Raw genomic sequence first — 20133 nt, forward strand, 5'->3', positions numbered from 1 at the left:
ATAATTAGAGATGCTCACTGACCCCCGTGAACTGGTTTTGGATCTGGATTAGCTTCGTGTTTTGGTTTTGCCAAAACCGCCCTCGTGTGTTTTGGTTTTGGGTTTTTTAGAAAAAACACACGGCAGTTCCTAGCACATCTAGGACACATTGGCATACAGCAGTGGCAGAAAAGATAAATGGGGGTCCGCCCTCTGTCCCACCCCCCGTTATGTTGGATCTTAAAAAGGAATCCAAAACTTGCGAGATCCGACGTCGTCACGATGACGTTTTGCCTCGTTTTCAAATCCGAAAAAGCGTGAAGGTACCGAGCCGGCTCGGTACTCGGATCCCCCAAGTTCGAGTATATTCGGTTCTCAGGAAACTGAACCTGAGCATCTCTAGTTATAATGAATCCCACAAGACTATATTGCTATAAACAGCAATCTACAAAATGTGGAAATTTAGTAAGGCATACCTCCCACCAGCCCCCATGTAGACACGAGAGTGGCAATTTGAGGGCTCTTTGCCCCACGTCAGGAAGTTGAGCGGTTTGTCCGGAGCGCAGCGGTAAACAGCAGCCAATACGTGAGTGTTAGGAGGGGGGGGTGAAGCGCAATCTAGTGTTTAACAAGTGTTACACCCTGAGAGTGTGGCCACACCTCTATCGTGACAAAGTCACGTTCCCACCATTTTGTGAAGCTCCAAAATTGGGAACCATGGTCCTGAATGCATAATGTTGGGGTAATAATGGTGCAGGGCGACGGAGTGGTTGTTTTGGGGTAAGTGAGAGAGAATATGTGGTGTACTGTGTGTATTTGTGATTGCCTGGGGTATTTAGGCTGCCTGGGTATTTTGTGGGCATAAGACATTTGAGGTGTGTGTGTTTAGGTGGTAAGTAGAAGTGATGGGGGGTTAGCAGGGGTTGGCTAGAGGTGATTGGGGTAAATGTGGGTGTTTTGGGGTGAACTGGCCAGACACACCCACTTTCCACAAAACACACAACCACTGGACGGTGCAAGACACGCCCCATCCCCCCTCCTGCACACCCACGGACAATTGTCGCTCTTTTCAGTTTTCAAATGTTGGGAGGTATGGTTTAATTATGAATAAATTGGTTATAAATCTGTACTGAAAGCCAACGTAATTGTATTATACTCAATTCAAGTCAAGGTAGCGCTTACCTTTCAATATGAAAATATACTGATTTCAGTTTATTTGGACCGTAAGCTCACAGGGACAGGTGAATGCAGCATTTACACTTATCTCCTCCCTCTGGAGGCGTTTAAACAATCAGGGCAATAGGCGGCTCATTTCTGACCTCTAACAAAGTGTTAGCCAGAGGAAAAGACGATAGAGAAAAATCCATACATAAGGAAGGTACAAAACCTTTCTTCTAGGTGCGGGAGTGGCAGCACCCCAGGTGACGGAATTAATCGAGCACTTCCATTTGGGAATTGTAGTCTACAGGAATTGTAATCATTGTTTGAATCAATATTATAGTGTTACAAAAATGTTTCTATTACATAGTTATTTAGGAAACATTTTTGAGAGATAAAGGTTGGTAATATATAAACACCTTATCTGAAAAACGTTATCATCCTAAAGAAAATATTTCATATTTTTAATAAATACAATTTTTTCAGAAAAAACAAGCTCAGTGTGTATTACAGTGGGGGTCCCAGTTGTGGGGGGTGTCACTGTACAGTCCCACAATGCCATCCCAGTATATATTACAGTGTGGACCAGCAGTGTCATCCCAGTGTGTATTACCGTGTGGACCAGCAGTGTCAACCCAGTGTGTATTACCGTGTGGACCAGCAGTGCCATCCCAGTGTATTTTACAGTGTGGACCAGCAGTGTCATCCCAGTGTGTATTACTGTGTGGACCAGCAGTGCCATCCCAGTGTGTATTACAGTGTGGACCAGCAGTGTCATCCCAGTGTGTTTTACAGTGTGGACCAGCAGTGTCATCCCAGTGTGTATTACAGTGTGGACCAGCAGTGTCATCCCGGTGTGGACCAGCAGTGCCATCCCAGTGTGCATTACAGTGTGGACCAGCAGTGTCATACCAGTGTGGACCAGCAGTGTCATCACCGTGTGTATTACAGTGTGAAGCAGCAGTGCCATCCCAGTGTGGACCAGCAGTGCCATCCCAGTGTGCATTACAGTGTGGACCAGCAGTGTCATACCAGTGTGGACCAGCAGTGTCATCACCGTGTGTATTACAGTGTGAAGCAGCAGTGCCATCCCAGTGTGCATTACAGTGTGGACCAGCAGTGTCATCCCAGTGTGGACCAGCAGTGCCATCCCAGTGTGCATTACAGTGTGGACCAGCAGTGTCATACCAGTGTGGACCAGCAGTGTCATCACCGTGTGTATTACAGTGTGAAGCAGCAGTGCCATCCCAGTGTGCATTACAGTGTGGACCAGAAGTGTCACACCAGTGTTCTGGGTGTATAGAGAAATAAAGGGAAAGGAAAAATATAAGAAGTTTACAAAAACAAGCTATACTCACCAAATTTTACACATAAAAGTCGCACATATCAACAACTTTTAAAAAACAAAAACAAAATACCACAAACAACAGCAAAAGTTTCAGATGGTTTTTAATAAATATTAGCGGTTGACACACATTCACACACACAGTGTCTTCAAGTCTATCTAAACCTGCATTGCCAGTGGCTAGAAAATAGACTGTACTAAATTGTATGAGAAAAAGGTTTATCAAGGTGTCCTCTTAGTAGGAGGAAAATTGGGGGGGGGGGGGGGGGGCAAAAATATCCTCAGTATATTCCCCTCATTCACCAGGATCCAGCCCGTTGTACAGGGAGGAGGCGCTGACTACAGGGACTGTACTGTCCATTGTTATCGGTTTTACACTATGACCAGGTGGTGGTCTGTCCGACCCCCGACCACCCTGCTATCTATCGCCCCCACACCCAAGGCTCTGATCTCTGTAACCTCTCCCTGGGCAGACAATGCAGAGCTACTGTCGGCTGCTCTTGTAGTGAAGAATCCCAGAGGAGAGATCAGCCCTTTACCCCAGTCCTCCGCCTCTAGCAAATCAGGCAAATAATAACCCTGGGGTAATTATCGGAGCTTGACGACGGAAATACCAAACAAACTCAGCATAAGTAATACTTACAGAGTCCAAAAGAAATAAAGACTGCAGTTTATCCAGATGACCACATCGTGCCCCAGACAGTGCAGAACACACCCAAACTAGACCCTTCCCTTCTCAACCCATCCGTATACAGACGCACCTCTCATTATATTCAGAGGAATTCATTTAAAGTGACAGTACATGGACTTGTGCAAAATAACTTAATACAGTGTGTGGAGGAGCTGAGATGTTGGGTATGGGATGGCAGGGATAGCCCACTGCACCCTCTTCCCACCGTCAACAAACCCAACGCTAGAGAGGCCCTACAAGTAGAGTATGTGTAGAGTCCCAACGTTTTTCCCTTTAACACAATTTCTTCGCAAAAACCAGGGGTGAAAACTCCATGGTCGTTGGCTAAGTGGAACAAAACACCAAACAATGTGAAATGCAATGAACAAAACAGTCAGATTTTAGTAGGAAGAAGTAATGTCAAACCGACATCTCAGAACCCTTTACTTCTCCATTCCAAATAATAATGCTCTATCGTCCAACGATGGAACCTCGGTTCCTATTGAATACAGCGCATCTGTATTTCTGCTCTATAAGGCGGTAGGACTTCCACAACGCTCATCCGTTAGCGCATTAACAGTTCAAGTACAAATTGGCATGTACATTCCTCCTACTCAAAGCCGAGCCGTGACAGCACCCAGCAGCAATACTTAATGAAATGTCACCTTATCGACCATCACGGTCTCATCGCACAGACTTTTATTTTTTTCTTTTATGGTCCTGTTTAAAGCGGAACGCCACTTCCTCACTGTTTTAACGATTAGCGGTCTCCGCTGGCTGTCTGTACGACGAGCGCATCACAACATAGCTGGGAAGGGTTGGTTGGCGCCATCGGCACCACAGACGGTTGTTAAAGGCCATGACGTGACTTGTACCTATTTCCAGGGAGGTCTTTGCTGGGAGGAAGCTGGGTTGAGGTCCCATCTCAACTGCCTGCCAGGCCTTGGGGTAGGGGGCTTATATTCTGGGCAGAGGATTGTGTGCCGAAATAAGTCACATGAAATTCAGCTGTGCCAATAATACAACAGCACAGGAATTGAAGAAGTTATTACATTCATAGACAAAACACTAAAATAAAAAGGCCTATGGGTCTCCTATCCCGTCTGCTGCTCCATGCATCGTTAAAAGAAGGGACCGTGGCCTCTGCCCAAGGATCTAGCACACAGGTCAAACCGTCCATTCCGTTCTTGGATATTTACAACAAACTGACAGAGCCTGGTGAGGTATTTTACGCATCGTTATCTCAATGGGTCCGGCCCATTTTCACATCTCCTTCCGTGTTTGCAAGGCCTCTGTCTAGTGCAATAACTACTCATACATGATTTGGGGGGATACTGGCAGTGAAATATAAATTCTGCAGCTCAGCCGGAGGACCCCAAAAAACGTATTGAGCCTGCAGGGAAAAATGCATTAGAGATGGCGTTGATCACAAAATACTTTGCAGGCCTTTGACAGGAATAATAAATTAAAACACAAAATGTCATTCGACTCCTAGCAAAATAAATTAACAGTTAATTGGTCTACGTAATACATGGAGGGGGATAAATCAACAATCAAATGGTTTTAAATTAAAGTCTCAAGCCCAAGATTTAAAGTGTAACCATTGCATACACACCGCGAGGAGCAGCGCCAGAAAGGTCTTTGGTGTTGCCGTGCACCCTATATTTGCCCTAATGCTTCTACACTTCTGCTAAAGCTCATGGGTTTAACGAGCAAGACGGCAGCAGAGATTTGCATCAGAGTTGGGTGGAGTAACATACAGAGTTTGGATATAACGCAGTTCATTTCACAGAGCAGCGCAAAAGAGAGATTTAATTTAGTGGAACAAAATTATTATGAAGAGATGGAGGCGCGCGCATAACCTCCTTCACTCTGTGAAAGGACTTTCTTTGCAACAACTTTGAACTGGCAGAGAAGGTGTCTTGTCCTCAACTGTTACCGCGACGCATTTTGATAATTGCAGACGTACTTTGGTGGCGAAGCGAATTTCTAGTTGCACTTAGCCCAGTGTAAAACAAGTTTTCAAAGACGTAGAATAAAAGCAATCCCAATGTCCCCTTTTAGGAAAGGGAGGGGTTTTATAAGGCTGAAGGAGGCTAGACGCGATTTGACGCTTCTCCTTTTGCGCAGCGCACCTCTTTGCTGTGTGCAGGGTGGCACAATCTACACACAATCATGCACAACCAACGCGTTTCGCGCTGCGCATCCAGTGTGTATCACAAAAGATTTCAAGTGGAAGCAGCAATTTTCAGCTTAATTAATTCTTCTTTTTTTCAACCTATGCTGTCATTGCATGTAATGGACTGGCTGCATTGGCCTGAATATTGGTTCAACTCAACAAAGACAGCCTCCAGTTGGTGATAGGCAACAGGTACACTTTAACATTTTGGCAAGAGAGGGGAGGAGCTTATAACATGGCTAACAAAAGACATCTCTTCTGCTGGTGAAGAGTTCATCTCATCTCATTAAAATAAAATAAATAATAGCGAATATATCATAAAAAGTTGTTTGCTCTGGAGTGTATGAAATAGAGTAAGCTACTCCAAGGGCTGTTCCGCTCATAAGGTAAGAACTTCGTCTCCGGTGACTCCATCTCTGGGGGCGGCTGAGACGGAGACCTCATCCCATCTCCTGAACCCTAACGTGCCTCTCTCCACCTCCCCTGATACTCTGGTTAGTGGGTGCTCTGCAGTAATTGACTGCAGGAGAAATGCAGGATGACAAGTCATTTTCTGATGCAATCACTCTGGTGCCATGACCGACAGAGAGAGAGGAGTAGGGATAAAAGAGGAAGAGAGAGTATTAGAGTTAAGGAGATGGAGTATGAGGTGTAGGGACAAAACGGAGAGGAGTGTTATACCTCTAGTGCCCCATCTCCTGCAGCCTTGTGAGTCAACATGCTCGTTCATGCAGAGAGTTGACAGTATGGTGGGGGGCTAGCAGTGTACAAGTGCCCCCTGGGCGGGCATAGGAAGGCAGAACACCTCTGGGCTAACATTCATAGTTCACTGTATGCAAAGGAGGCGTTGGATTCAGCTCTCAGAATAAACCAAAAAAGTGCTTTCTACAAGTAATACCTGGGTGAAATTCTACATTCCATTGCAGCATAGAAAGGGGACACTGTGGTTTTCTGGCCAGGTAGGTGTTCAAAATCAAAAAAGGGGCAGAATCACAGTACTGGTTCAGAACTAATCTCACTCCCCATGGGCCAAACTGCAACTAGTGTCTCTCAATCGACTTCTAGAATGACAAAATCTGAAAATCTGAGAACTTAATGATAAAGCTTAATCGTTACGTTAGTTAAAGGTGCCTCGGAACCTCAGTGAAAGGGCACGCCCATGTTAAAAGTATCACTAAAGACTTGTACTATGGAAAAAAAGCCTGAAATGGCAAGATTCGGGGTAGTCTCGCTGCTCCGTTTTACAGGAATGTCATATTTGCGTTATGGGAAACCCGCCCCATAGCAATCACAAATCTCCATATTGTTCCATGGCGCTCCATGTCAGAGGTCACACAGAGGTCAAACTTCCTAATTGGTCATCGGAACACTACCACGAGTCCGTACTTGGAACGGCATGACCGCTCTCCAAAAGAGAAAGGGGTTAACATTTCTGAGACACAAAAAAAAAAATTCTCCTTTTGATCATTTCTTATTTCATCCTTTGTAGCCGTTAGAAAACAATGCACTCCCATCCTTGGGAGTAATGGATCTTACACTGCGGCTTATTCCGTATCATTAAGATCATTTAGGTTTGTATCCTGGTAGCGCTTTATCAATGGAGCCAATAACCAGCAGTCTGTTCCCCACAGGTGTCGGTGCTCAGCACTCAAATCTGTACAGGTGCTCAGGTTGTCGTCCTCCCGTCCGAGAGCCCGTCCTCTCCCTGGTCCTGGCCAGTGACTTGTTTTCTCCTCTGCAGAAATGACCCCTCGGAATTATTAGCAGAGGTTATTTGTCATGACAGAGCGTCTTCCTCGTGAGAATCTGTTGTAGGGTCACTCACCAAGACCCCCTGCTGCAGTCGTTGCAGAGATGATCTCATCTGGAAAACAAAGAGGGATTTTAAACAGATTAACCCTATAATGTGTTACCGGTGGTGGTTAGTTTCACAGTGCTGACTACCCCGGCAGAAAAGACAACGACATGAGGAGTCCGATTCAATAGTAGACCGACCTGCTAAAAAAAAACTACTTACCGGAATGCAGATTACTTCAGATCAGGACTTGCTCTCTTGCCGACTGTAGAAAATTACGTCATCACCAACCGCGATTTGGGGTTAGATTTTAGGGGTTAAGGTTAGGGTTAACCCTTACTCCTAGCCCTAATACCCCTAAAATAGTATTTACATGACATAAATGACAGGCGGGTCCGTCCATCATCGCTTTGCGCTAAGTCGCGGTTGGTGATGACATCATTTTCTACAGTCGGCAAGAGAGCGAGTCGTGATCTGAAGTAATCTGCATTCCGGTAAGTAATCTTTTTTGCAGGCCGGTCTACTATTGAATCAGACTCTTCATGTTGTTGTATTCTCTGTCGAGGCAGTCAGTACCGTTAATAGGTACTACACCCATGTGTTACAGTTAAGTAAACTGCATTTAAAGAGTAAACACAATTTTTTAAAATGTGTAATGCTGGGAGTGGTTTACAGATGACTTACAAAAAATTGCCCTTTGCTTCTCCACCACTTACATTTCCACAGCTGTATTTTGAGTAACACTCATCTTAAGACACATGCAACCATAAATCTAGCATATAGCTCTATCTGGAGCAAACCTCTGACAATCATCATCAACTTTAAAACCGACCCCATGTTGTGCAGGCGCAGAATTCACGCTTTAGATAGAAAAGTATTCAAATATAGGTGTAACCTAAAATAAAACACAAACTGCTCAAAAGACCACAGGTAGCAACTGTTGCGTGCAGGTCACACTACTGGTGCAAGTTGCGCACATGCGTGACGCATAAAAACTACGACACGCAAATTCACTTGCGCCCAACATTAAATAACCCCCCCTCTGTGTGCATGATAACATACAGCAAATTAAAAGACTATTATCGGAGTATGTTAGAATCTATTTGCCAGACTGTACCTTCTAAGTGCTACCTAGATTATGATGGTTTAAGATAAGGTGAATTAATTTGTAGGTTTTTGCTTTCTACCTAAAAAAAACAAAAAAAAACCTATTTCTTTTGCTGTAGATCGCTCCCTTACAAGGCGAGACATGAAAACTACAGATCAGAGGTGTCCAAGTTTAGTTCTCAAGGGCTATGAACAGGTCATGTTTTCAGCATTTCTTTAATCATGCACAGGTGAGTTAATCTATTTGGCTGGGTCAGTAATTATCGCACCTGTTTCTACAGACAGAAATCCTGAAAACATGACCTGTTGGTAGCCCTTGAGGACTGAACTTGGACACCTCTGCTACAGATCATACCACAAATATAAACCATATCATGGCCTTCATCCTTCGTATTTAGAAATAAGCCTGACCATGCACTCACCTCATCCAGCAGCTGAACGGACGTCCGCAGCGTCTGTTTCCATTTCTGCACCTCTGTGTTGTGAAAACGTTTCTGCAGCTCCAGTATCTCCGCCCAATCCGCGGACGTCTGCGGAAACCTCCTGGGAAAGCAGAGGGAGCGTCAGCTCTCAACAAAGACACAGAGAGACTACGGACTGGAGCAAGTCACTAACCAGAATAGATTGTACTGGAACGCAAATATTAATGCAAATACAAAAGGGCGGAAAAGCAATGTCCAGTCCTCGTTATTTTAATTACCCAGGTATAAACGGAGATGGGGGCCTCACCAATGGATCTATATACGAAAACATGGCGACAGGGCTGGTTTCCAATGCTTACAGAAACGAATAATCAGTAAAATCGCTCCCATGCAGCTCAGAAGACGCTATCGCTGTAAGGGATGGTGAATCTTAAATTGGCGGGAGTTACCCCTGGTGCTAGCAGTGCTTTCACATTTTAAATCCCTTCATAGATTGGACGATAAATAGACCACTTAGAGTTAATTCAACTAAGGGGTGCACCCCTTTAGGGAGCATGTACATATAATCAGTTTTTCGTCTGCTTTCAGGCAACACCACTGTGAATCATTTGGCAGAGCGAGCTGGAAAATAATCAGAGCAGACTGAACATTTGAGAAACCTGTATTTATTCACTTGAAACCGCTATGTGCCTGATATGTGCTTTTAAATGGCTTAAAACATTATAAGTAACCATATATAAGGGTTTCATTTCAGGATTGGATAATTACTATGTCCATTTCTGCAGTCTGTTATACAGTCGAGATATATTGTGGTTCTAATTAAGTATTGCTGTGTGTATCATATTTCCCTTCATTAGATTTGAAGCGCTTAGATTTACTTTCTTTGCTTTGTAAGAAAACATATGAACACAGAATTTAGCTAGGGAAGAGAACTTCCTCCCATCTCTGAATCAGAGAATCCATGGCCGATGTATGGGAGATATATGGAAGACTGTAGAGGATTTGTGCATGATGATGTATGGGAGATATATGGAAGACTATAGATGATTTGTGCATGATGATGTATGCGAGATATATGAAAGACTGTAGAGGATCTGTGCATGATGATGTATGGGAGATATATGGAAGACTGTAGAGGATTTGTGCATGATGATGTATGGGAGATATATGGAAGACTGTAGAGGATCTGTGCATGATGATGTATGGGAGATATATGGAAGACTGTAGAGGATCTGTGCATGATGATGTATGGGAGATATATGGAAGACTGTAGAGGATCTGTGCATGATGATGTATGGGAGATATATGGAAGACTGTAGAGGATTTGTGCATGATGATGTATGGGAGATATATGGAAGACTGTAGAGGATCTGTGCATGATGATGTATGCGAGATATATGGAAGACTGTAGAGGATTTGTCCATGATTATGTATGGGAGATATATGGAAGACCGTAGAGGATTTGTGCATGATGATGTATGGGAGATATATGGAAGACTAGAGATGATTTGTGCATGATGATGTATGGGAGATATATGGAAGACTGTAGAGGATTTTTGTACGACATGCGGATGATGAGAACAGATAGTTACCCTTGGGACACAGCGTAATTCTGCCATGTCTGGAATGTCCGAGCGGTGTGCTCCAGAGACCACAAGCGGTAGAAAAGCATCATATTCAGAAACACCAGGACCAACAAGCTATGATGAAACAAGGACATAAGGCTCAGAGATCAGGTTTAAGGATGTAACCATTATTTTACTATTTCCTATTTACTTTTTCTCAGCTGAGACCCCAAGTTTAAGAGTATCATTGCCCTGATACTCCAAGTGTCAGTATGCCACTGTTTCGAGACCCCAAAAGAGATTGTTCCTAACAAAATGTATTGCATATCCGACAGTCAAGGGAACTTAAACATAGATTCATGGATCCCACTTGAGATCCTTACCCAATGTTGGTGCGCATCTGCGGTGAAGTGACCCTAAATATTACAAAGGTTACAATCTCATAGTTGCAAATGCAATATGATCGTACCACCAATCATTTTATGAAGCACTGTACAGACACCAACAAGGGTCAATTTTTTTTAACCTACTAGTATGTTTTTGGAGCGTGGGAGAAAACCCATATAAACACGGGGAGAATATACAAACTCCACACAGATAGGGCCCTGTTCGGGAATCTAACTCATGACACCAGCGCTGTGAGGCAGCAAAGTTAACCACTGTGCCACCTTGCGGTCCCAAAATACTGCCCTCAAATCAAAATCAAATATAGTGTTCTATTGACGAAAAGGTTGGGCTTATGTTCTACAAAAACTTAAATTCTATGCAGCCTTATACAGAAGTGATTAAAGATAAGCCTCAATTTTCTATATTTTTCCCAGCCGTTCCCTGCTCTGGTAACGTTTGCCATGGTCGCCAGAGATCGCCACATTCAGGCTGCTCATATACCCCGCCCCCTGTAGGCTCTAAGTTGATTGACAGTTCCAGCTCTATTACTGCTAATAACGACATCACTAAAAGCACGATGTGGCAGCATAATAAGTATAATGATTAAAACGGCCACCTCAGCGCCCTCTCCTTGCGATACAACAAACGTCAGGTGATTCTGTGTCTTGGTGAGGATGCAGTAACGTGCACGCAATCTATGTATCTAAGTGAGACAACAGACATACTGTGTGTAGGTATCAGGTAGGTGGACGGGTTACTCACACAATGCTGATGATGAAGAGAGCGGTGGGGATGTTGTGAATAGAGCTTCGGTCAGACAGGTGGGAGAGCTGAGAGGAGATGCTGCCTGCGGAACAGAGAGAGGGTGGGAGACGGTGAGAACATCCGGCACAGTATCTACGTCAGCATCAGAGCACAATGTAATCTTGTCAATTATATTTTACATATAGCACTCTGGTCTACATCCAGCGGTCGAAGTGGAAATTTAGAAGTGGCGATATGAAAAATGTAAGTGAATGGAATTCGAGAGTTTTAATGACGGCAGTAGGAGTGGCGGCATGACATACCCCCCTATACCCCCAATATCACCACTGTGCTCCACTACAGCACACAACAACATGTGGCGATTCTTACTGCCACTAGGGATCAGAACCACCATGGAGGAAGCTTATAATATTCCCTCAGACCAAGAGAGACTAAGGGCAATTTAATAGCAGCCAAATAACCTACCAGTATGTTTTCGGAGTGTGGGAAGAAACCGGAGCACCCGGAGGATTCCCAAGTAAACACAGAGAGAACATACAAACTCCACACAGATAAGGCCATGGTCAGGAATCGAACTCATGACCCCACCGCCGTGAAAGCAGAAGTGCTAACTACTAAGCCACCGTGCTGTATTATAATATATAATATATATATATATATATATATATATATATATTTTATCTCCTTTCTTTGGGTGCCACATAAATTCACGCCTGAACTAACTCATCAGAGGCCAGAATAAGAACAGAAAGTCTATATTAGCAGCAGTCATCAGTGGGCGCTGTCTCCTAAATGTTGACCTGGAAACAGTAACTACAACAAGCAGTAATTGTATTTCTTACTTCCTATAGCTCCATGATAATTAGATTTATAAATAAAAGAGATTATCTCCAACAATTATGAAACCCAGCACTAATCTGCAGAAAAAAGCACGTACTACTTCCTGCTTACCAAGTGCTGGCATCAGTAGAAGAAACGGAAAGCTGTTTTCAGTATTTTTGTGTTACTTAAAGGGGGTTTTCTACTTTAAATAAATGTTTCATTAAATCCCCTTTGTTACCTATGATATTATTGTGGATGTGTATTTGTGTGTTAGGGAATGTTGACTGTAAACTCCCCCAGACAGTTACTGATACAAATGCTTAAACAGGGGGCATTTCAGAAATCAGTTGAGGTGGATATGATGGCGATATGACAGTGGTGTGTTGCTTGGGGGCTTCATTTATTAATATGCGCTATATAAATTTGCTTTATGATTATATTGAAGTTTTTAGAAGACCTAAATCAGCTATTCCGTCTGTTTTTACTGTACAGGAGGGTCTAGAATATCCGTGCAGACCATAGGAACTCGTTTTATTTGTTTTTGTGACTGTTTAATAAAGCTGTTGGAATTCAAATGTGCCGGAGCTGTAGGAGATAAGCCGCCATCTTGCTTTATGGTACAGAAGACCCACGTGACCTTAATGCCAATATACACGGATCTGCAAATTGCAGAACGTGTAAGGTCCAAAAGACTGTTGATCCTGACCAACATCTGATCGTGGGCCCAAACGATGCCAGGATGGATGATAAATACGTTCGGACAACGACCCATCTGACCTGGAAGTGTATAGATCTGGCACTTCAGCGGTCAGATTGAGCTACCTAATAATCGTCCTTATGTATGGGCATTTTTAAAGGGCACTTCCACCTTTAAAGAAGTCTATTGTCTGGGCAAGTTTATTAACTTGCATTGCCTTTCGCTACGACAACAGATCTGCTTTGTAAACTACATCAAATACAGATAAGCTAATTGATAGGTTGTCGTTTCCAAAACAAAAACGAAAAAAAACCATACAATCTGCACGGACAACAGAAGGCTCAACATCTTGAGATGCCTTCACATGGCACCAACCACTGGATTTTATGGCCATGTTCAAAATTTTCTATGGTATAGAGAAATCAGAGCGGAATTTAGAGCAGGTCCCCTCACTCAGGATCACATTGTACGTGAAAGAATACAATTTTTCATGACCTCTGATAACAAACCGACTGTTTTTCTACTCGTACCTGAAGTTCTGGAGTGATGGCTCCCCCTGGCGCTCTCCATTGGGGGAGAGACCGCGTTCAGCGGGTCCACGTGATGCGTCTTCCAGCTCAGCGTCCGTTTACGTCGCCGTAGAGTTGGCTTTTCTCGGACCCCCAGCTCCTCCACGCAAGACTGCTCCAACTGTACCACTGCCTCTGCTGAGAGCGGGCAAAAGAAGAGAAGAAGCAAATCATTTGGGAGAAGAGGACAAGACGGATGTACAACGTACAAGGTCAGAACTGGTCAGCAGATCGGTGAATAATGGAAAGAGAACAAAAGGGAGATTCACTGGAATCTTTCAAATACAGCTTCCCATGCTGCATATATTAATACAGTTTTTACAAGGGATAAACCATCCTATAGCCCAGTGCAGTCGTAACCCTACTAATGGACATTAATAATACATCAAAGCCTGTGGGTTTGTTCTTTTTCCAATTAGGCCAGAGCAAGTGAGTGACCCACGGCACTGTAGTATAACCCACATGTTTACAACAACAGCCCATTATGGGGGAGACTGTAGAGATAGCCAATCAACAGTGGTTCCCCCTGCTGGCCAGTCATGGGTATGACTACATAGATATCTCATATACAGAAAATTGTTATTCAGAAACTTCCAAAATAAAGAAAATAAAAAATTAAATTACTACCGTGATTTTGTCATATACACATATACGACCGCCAATCTATATTTTCTCCCTCTTTAAATGTTTTGTGTGTAGGAAACTTAATGTCTGTTTTACATTCTATCTTTGCATAAAGACATTCCGGGGTAGATTTATCCAACATTCTAAAAAGAAAAAGGTGGAGATGTTGCCCATAGCGACCAATCATATCCTAGCTATCATTTATCCAGTACATTCTACTAATGATAGCTAGAGTCTGATTGGCTGCTTTGGGCAACACCTGTACATTAAGAAAATCAAGCAATTCCACCTACAGCAGACAAGGGGAATGGTGCAGGTAGAGAGGGGGGTAGGACTTTTTAGCAGACATATATAGGAGAAGGTGATCTTATCTGAAAAGACAAAAAAGAACAATGGTTGTGTTTTAATAGGGCGTTTGTTGCAGGCACTTTCGCAGGAGCTACTGAAACCCTATACATTTATTTCTTTATTACGCCATTTATTCAATGGGAAAATCTGTAATATTTATTTGAATCAACATCAGTTTATTGCTCACTGGCCATAATGGCTTGGTTTTACATTAACGTGGCCTTTAAAAAGTGGACGGTGCGATCACAGGTATTGCATATTGATGAACTTCATTTTAAACTTGTGCTTTTTGCTCCATTTGTGCCTCACTCTGCCGGCTGGAGTTCACCGCCACTAATTAACGAATGACTGATGATGAATCCATTTGAGTCTCTTTCCTTTGTTAAAGAGAATATAACTTATTTTATTATAAAAGCATTTGTAAAGGAACGAGTGAATAACAATATACTCGTTGAGGGGTGTGGCTTTTCTGCGTGGAAATTTTGACTCTGAGCTCCCGGCTTTTCGCTCGATCTGGACGGATTTGTGTGGTCCAAACGTAACTCACCAACCCACTGACCCACTAGGCGCAGAGATAGTGAAGTGCTGTCTGTCAAAGTCTCATTTATCCTCTAAATCAGGCCTGTCCAACCTGCGGCCCTCCAGATGTTGTGAAACTACAAGCCCCAGCATGCTTTGCCAGTAGTTGATAGCTGGAAGGGCATGCTGGGACTTGTAGTTTCACAACATCTGGAGGGCCGCAGGTTGGACAGACCTGCTCTAAATGGTCTGTTTGCCGCCCTAGGTAAGTTATGTTCGTCCATTCCAAAGAAACGTTTTGAAGCAGCAGTGCATTTAAACTAATTATTTTTAGGTCTACTGCTGCTTTGTTAAAGATGAGAAAGGAAATACAGTCTGTGCTTCATATAATCTGTAATAATTTCCATCTTCAAATTCCATTTAATGAATCAATAAGTCAACTTCCAAACCGGCCCAAGACAGTGTCTATTATTCTCATAAGCCGGCGGATCTGAACGTACCCAACTGTCTAAAGTGCTCCTCCATCCCGTTCCAGGAGTTCTTCTCGATGATGCTTCGTACCAGACTCCACGGCTGTTTCCTGTAACAGATCTCGGAGGAGACCCTATAACAGAGCGATCAATGGGACAGAGCGTTAGAAAAACACAGACGAAGATAGATCCCCTAAAACATATAGACATAAAATACAGTTTAAATGCTCATTATTTTATTTTTGCGGCAAACAGAATATGGAGGAAGTCAAGGGGAGAAAGGAACAAACATATCGCAACTTATTGTGGCGCCAGACATGTTGGATCTGATTTGGTGAAACGCAATTCTATGTGTATGAACGCCATGTTCAGAGAGGAAGAGACAGGTCTGACTGAGGGACAGATTCGTCCGCTTGACAAACAAACACTTTTGTCCAACTGGTGAATATTTGCATAAAACTTTTATTTTAAGCACGCAATTGCTATGACCATCATTAAAATTTGTATAATCTAGCTAACACCGCATTAACAATTTACCAACTTGCACAAAAAAAAAAAAAAGAAAGAAAATTTGTGCATCTTTGCTACAACATGCTCTGCAAATCCTAATCTATAACCGAATACTAAAGTCTAAATAACCACCTGTCAATCATTCACAAACCTCTAATTACAAGCGGTTCTCTAGTTCAGGTTTCAATCAGCGTCATCATCCGCTACTTACACCAGCCTCTGCCCACCCGCAAATAAATCCGCTTTTTCAACCGCATCTGTGACTACATTCCAGTCTGAATCTGTAGCCAATTACTCGACCAATCCCTAACAACACCCTATCCCTTACCCATCGTGCCTCGTCAGGCACAAGGAATCTTAAGTGCCAAAAAGTTGCAGCTGTGGATAGCCGCCGCTGCCAACGTTCACTTTAAGTGCGGGGGAAAAGACGCAAAGATACGCTACGTAGACGGACATACGTCTCAGTCTGAACCAAGCCCATAGTGCCCTGAGCCAATAATCCAGATAAGACAACTCATCAATTCACTAGACAACACCTTAAAGGGATTTTCAAACTTAGTTTCTGCAGTTTCTGCCCGGTCATCCATATATTCTGGTTCTGTGTAGTACACACAGCCGCCTGTATTCATTTCTGACCTCCGTGGTCTGTCTGCTATGACCCATAACCAACAAGGTTACTCAACAGGAGCGCCTGAGTAGTAAAACTACAATAATTTCAAACCACCTGCGCGATGTCCCAGCATCTCCTTCCTGAAGGAAGCCCGGATATCACACAGGTGACCTGTAAATATTCCCGGGCTGCCTATGGAAGCATCAGTGCATAAAAATACCCAGAGCGATCGGCCGTGGCTGTCGGACAGCAGAGGTAAGAAGGTGAATATTGCCCCTGGAGGGTGGGGTTTTAATTTTTATAATATTTATTTTTACCGAAAGCTAGATACAAACCACAGAACTGTCCCCAGGCAGAGGTAGTAGAACTAAGAGAGTAAAAAATTAGTATTGCAGGGGGGAGGCAAATAGAACACTATCATAAGGACCTAAGTTTTAAAAAAGAAACATAAAAAAGAAACAAAAAACAAAAACAGCCAGTCCATTACATTGCTAGAAAAAAATGCAACGAAACATATTAAAAAAAAAAAATAAGTTAAGTGACAAAAATATCAAATGATACTTAAAATAAAAAAAACAACTTAATGCTGATGAGTATGTATCTCTATCACGAGGTGGGCGCTAAGCTGTCAGTCACATTGGGGGTAGGTGACAATGCGGGGGCGTAGAAGATGAGTCACTCCGAGTAGGAGCGGTGAGTGGGCACTTATCTAGCAATCAGAAAAAAACAGTGAAATGAGCATCACACGGACCCAACCACGAGGAGAGGGCGTTCTAGCCGGTACCTGAGACGCGCTTTGTTCTTCGCCACGCTGGAGATGCAGTACCGGTGGGCGGTGTAAAAATAATCCTGGTACGGGATCCCTTGGGTGACGACTTGAGTGTCTAGAACGCACACCGACCTCTTCAGTTTGTAGAGAGTCTGCGGGAGACATTTAGGAGAAAGGAGGTGAGATGGGGGATTGGCGCGTTAACGGGCAGGTAACAGAAACTGAAGATGGGATTCAAAAAGCTGGATGTACGGACTTTGTTGCATATAAAAGTGACAGAAGCTTCAGAAGGTTGACCAGCTCGGAATGGCTACTTGCTGACCTTGACAGTCCCACTATAATCTGCCTAAACATGGACACTCAGGAGTTGACTGAGCTGAAATATTCTGTGCTGCTGGTAAACTTCTACTGCTCTAATTGGCTATAGATTTAACCTGCCTACTTCATCTCCACCATGTTTGTGTGTATTCACTTTTGAAGAACATATATAATAACCTTGAAATGCCAGGTGCCCAGACCCTAATAAAATACACATAAAAATTAAAACAAATCTATTTTATTACTAAATGTAACAATTTTTTTGATACATTTCAAAGTGACAATGGGACATTATTAACCTCAGAATGATATATAGTTATATATATAGTGCTGACTGGAGTCTGTTCTGACTACATCTATCACAGTGGGTGGCAATATGCTGTATACATTGCCAGCAGTGTACACCTTTTACCCCAGTCCTTCAGATGAGAGATGGACTTTCACAGAATTGTGGCAGCATGAAGAGTGCAACTTGTGAATAAAAAGTGTTTACATTCGAACAAAGGCAAGCCGCTACAGTTCAGCTTGTACAACAAAATATTTTTGTAATTTAGATCCCTTTTTAAAGAGGTACCATCAGAAAATTGAAAAAATAATACGTATATTATAGCAAAATAGATTGTTTTAACTAATTTGCATACCAACCATCTGCTTGATTAGCATAGACCGACATGCTTGTGGGTTGGGCCACTGCTCCCATAGGAAGCATTCCACCAATCACCAAACGCCAAGCAAAGGGTAATCGAGTAATTAACATTTTCACACAGGCAGCCCCACATTTTAGGTTAGTTGAAACGTTAAATATTTTATTACAAAAAGTGAAGTATTAATTAGAAATGTTTAATGAAGGAGAAACTGTGACACCATTAAAATGTGTTTTATTTTAGTATAAAAGTTCGGATCTAGTTTCCGTCTCACCTGGGTCTCCACCACGGGGGCCGTCTTTGGCCCCAACGGGTTATTGATGGGAATAGTGTAGTTGACAACTCTAGACTGTTTGCTGCTGCTCTCGATCTCCCAGGGGTTCACTACGACGTCTGTAGGGGGCGGAAGAGAGCAGTTCATAAGGAGAACAAGTAAAACTATAGACAGATATTGGTAAAATTGACAAGACTAGAAGTAATGTAAGAGGGGGGAGTATTAATATTATTATAGTTGATATGTAAGGAGCCACATTGCTCCGCAGTGCCGGACAGTGGGATTAACAGGGCATTTATAAAACAGGGACCTACAGGGTAGACAAAATAAATGCAGACATGAAAACACAGGGTATGGAGGACCCTGATCATTAGAGAGCTTACATTCTAAAGGGAGGAGGGTACAGCTGAAACAAGAGGAGCGAGTGTGGCTTAGAGTGGAGATTGGGACAGTTGTGAGGGTGTATTAGTGGGTAGGGTAAGATCTAATAAAGAGATGGGATGTCAAGATTTCGTAAGAAGCCTTGTATGTGGGAGTGAGAGGTGGTCACGAGAGACGAGTTGCAGTAAAGTACATAAAGTATATAAAGTACAGTATACACAAAAAAAGACCGTAAATAAAAATGTAGAAACGCTCGGTACAGCCAGTGGCGGATCCAGGGGGGGGCGATCGGGGCGATCGCCCCCCCTAGCAGGGGCTTGCTGCCGGCAGCTGCACACTGTGCAGGTCCGTTCGGCAGTGATAATGTGCTGTCCGGCTGCTCTGATTGTGTTTTAAACACAATCAGAGCAGCTGGACAGCACACTGTCACTGCCGAGCGGACCTGCACATAGTGTGCAGCCGCCGGCAGCCTTAGAAATCAGAAAGGGGGCGGGGCCTAAATCGCTTCCCCTAAGATCGCCCGGGGTAAACCAATTGTCTAGATCCGCCCCTGGGTACAGCGGGAGAGAAGACGACAAAGGTTGATGTCTGACCTGTGAATTTTCTCTGCTCAAAGAATTCGCTCATAAAGCGGGTGTCAGAGGTCAGCGCTTGCTGCAAGCGCTCCGCTGCGATGTGATACACGGCGTTGATGTGAAGTCGGCCTGGTAGGTCTGAAGAGATGGCGTCTTTAGGGAGACTGTTGGCGTCTGAAATGAGAGGGGAAGAACGTGCCAATGGTTAGATGAGAACATACAGCTCGATATACGATGTGTCTCAGAAACAGTCCGCAGAGACACATAGCGGCGGCGATTTTACTAAAATTTCCTCTCGTTTTCCCTCACATGTCTATTGTAATGAAAGGGAAAATCAGCAGAGATTTTCATACTGTAAATCAATGCGATATCCGGCGGCGCTAAATTGAATCTGTCCCTTAAAACGGACCTTCAAACATTTAAAGGCACACTCATTAATATTATATAGAATTCATATTTAAGCAGTACTTAATTTTCATTTTTGTTTCTATTTTTCCCCACAGTTATCTTTTTTTCTGCAGTCGGTGATATCACAGCAGCTCAAACGACTGCCGTCTCAGCTTTTGGACCTGTAACAGACCCCATTTGGCTGTAGGAGGGGATCCAGCAGTGTACTGGAGCGCGCAGGTAT

General features: G+C 43.4%; 1 protein-coding gene across 8 annotated transcripts in view; it reads right to left on the reverse strand.

Moving 5' to 3' along the window:
- Window positions 1-2569: 2569 nt before the first annotated feature.
- Window positions 2570-20133, reverse strand: part of GRAMD1A (GRAM domain containing 1A) — a 106052-nt gene continuing 88488 nt past the window's right edge. For 7 of the 8 annotated variants that reach the window (XM_075191653.1, XM_075191652.1, XM_075191654.1 and 4 more), the window contains 9 exons: window positions 19521-19676; window positions 18547-18665; window positions 17326-17462; window positions 15452-15555; window positions 13422-13598; window positions 11370-11454; window positions 10248-10355; window positions 8656-8776; window positions 2570-7195 (listed from right to left, as the gene is read on the reverse strand). In XM_075191653.1, the coding sequence (XP_075047754.1) occupies window positions 7109-7195; window positions 8656-8776; window positions 10248-10355; window positions 11370-11454; window positions 13422-13598; window positions 15452-15555; window positions 17326-17462; window positions 18547-18665; window positions 19521-19676 (1094 nt within the window). In that variant the 3' untranslated portion in view covers window positions 2570-7108. Of the gene's footprint in view, window positions 7196-8655; window positions 8777-10247; window positions 10356-11369; window positions 11455-13421; window positions 13599-14096; window positions 14456-15451; window positions 15556-17325; window positions 17463-18546; window positions 18666-19520; window positions 19677-20133 lie in introns of those variants that run through there. The other variant, XM_075191658.1, reaches the window with a different exon arrangement.

This window comes from Mixophyes fleayi, chromosome 11 (genome assembly GCF_038048845.1).
Source record: "Mixophyes fleayi isolate aMixFle1 chromosome 11, aMixFle1.hap1, whole genome shotgun sequence".
NCBI classification, from domain to species: Eukaryota; Metazoa; Chordata; class Amphibia; order Anura; family Limnodynastidae; genus Mixophyes; species Mixophyes fleayi.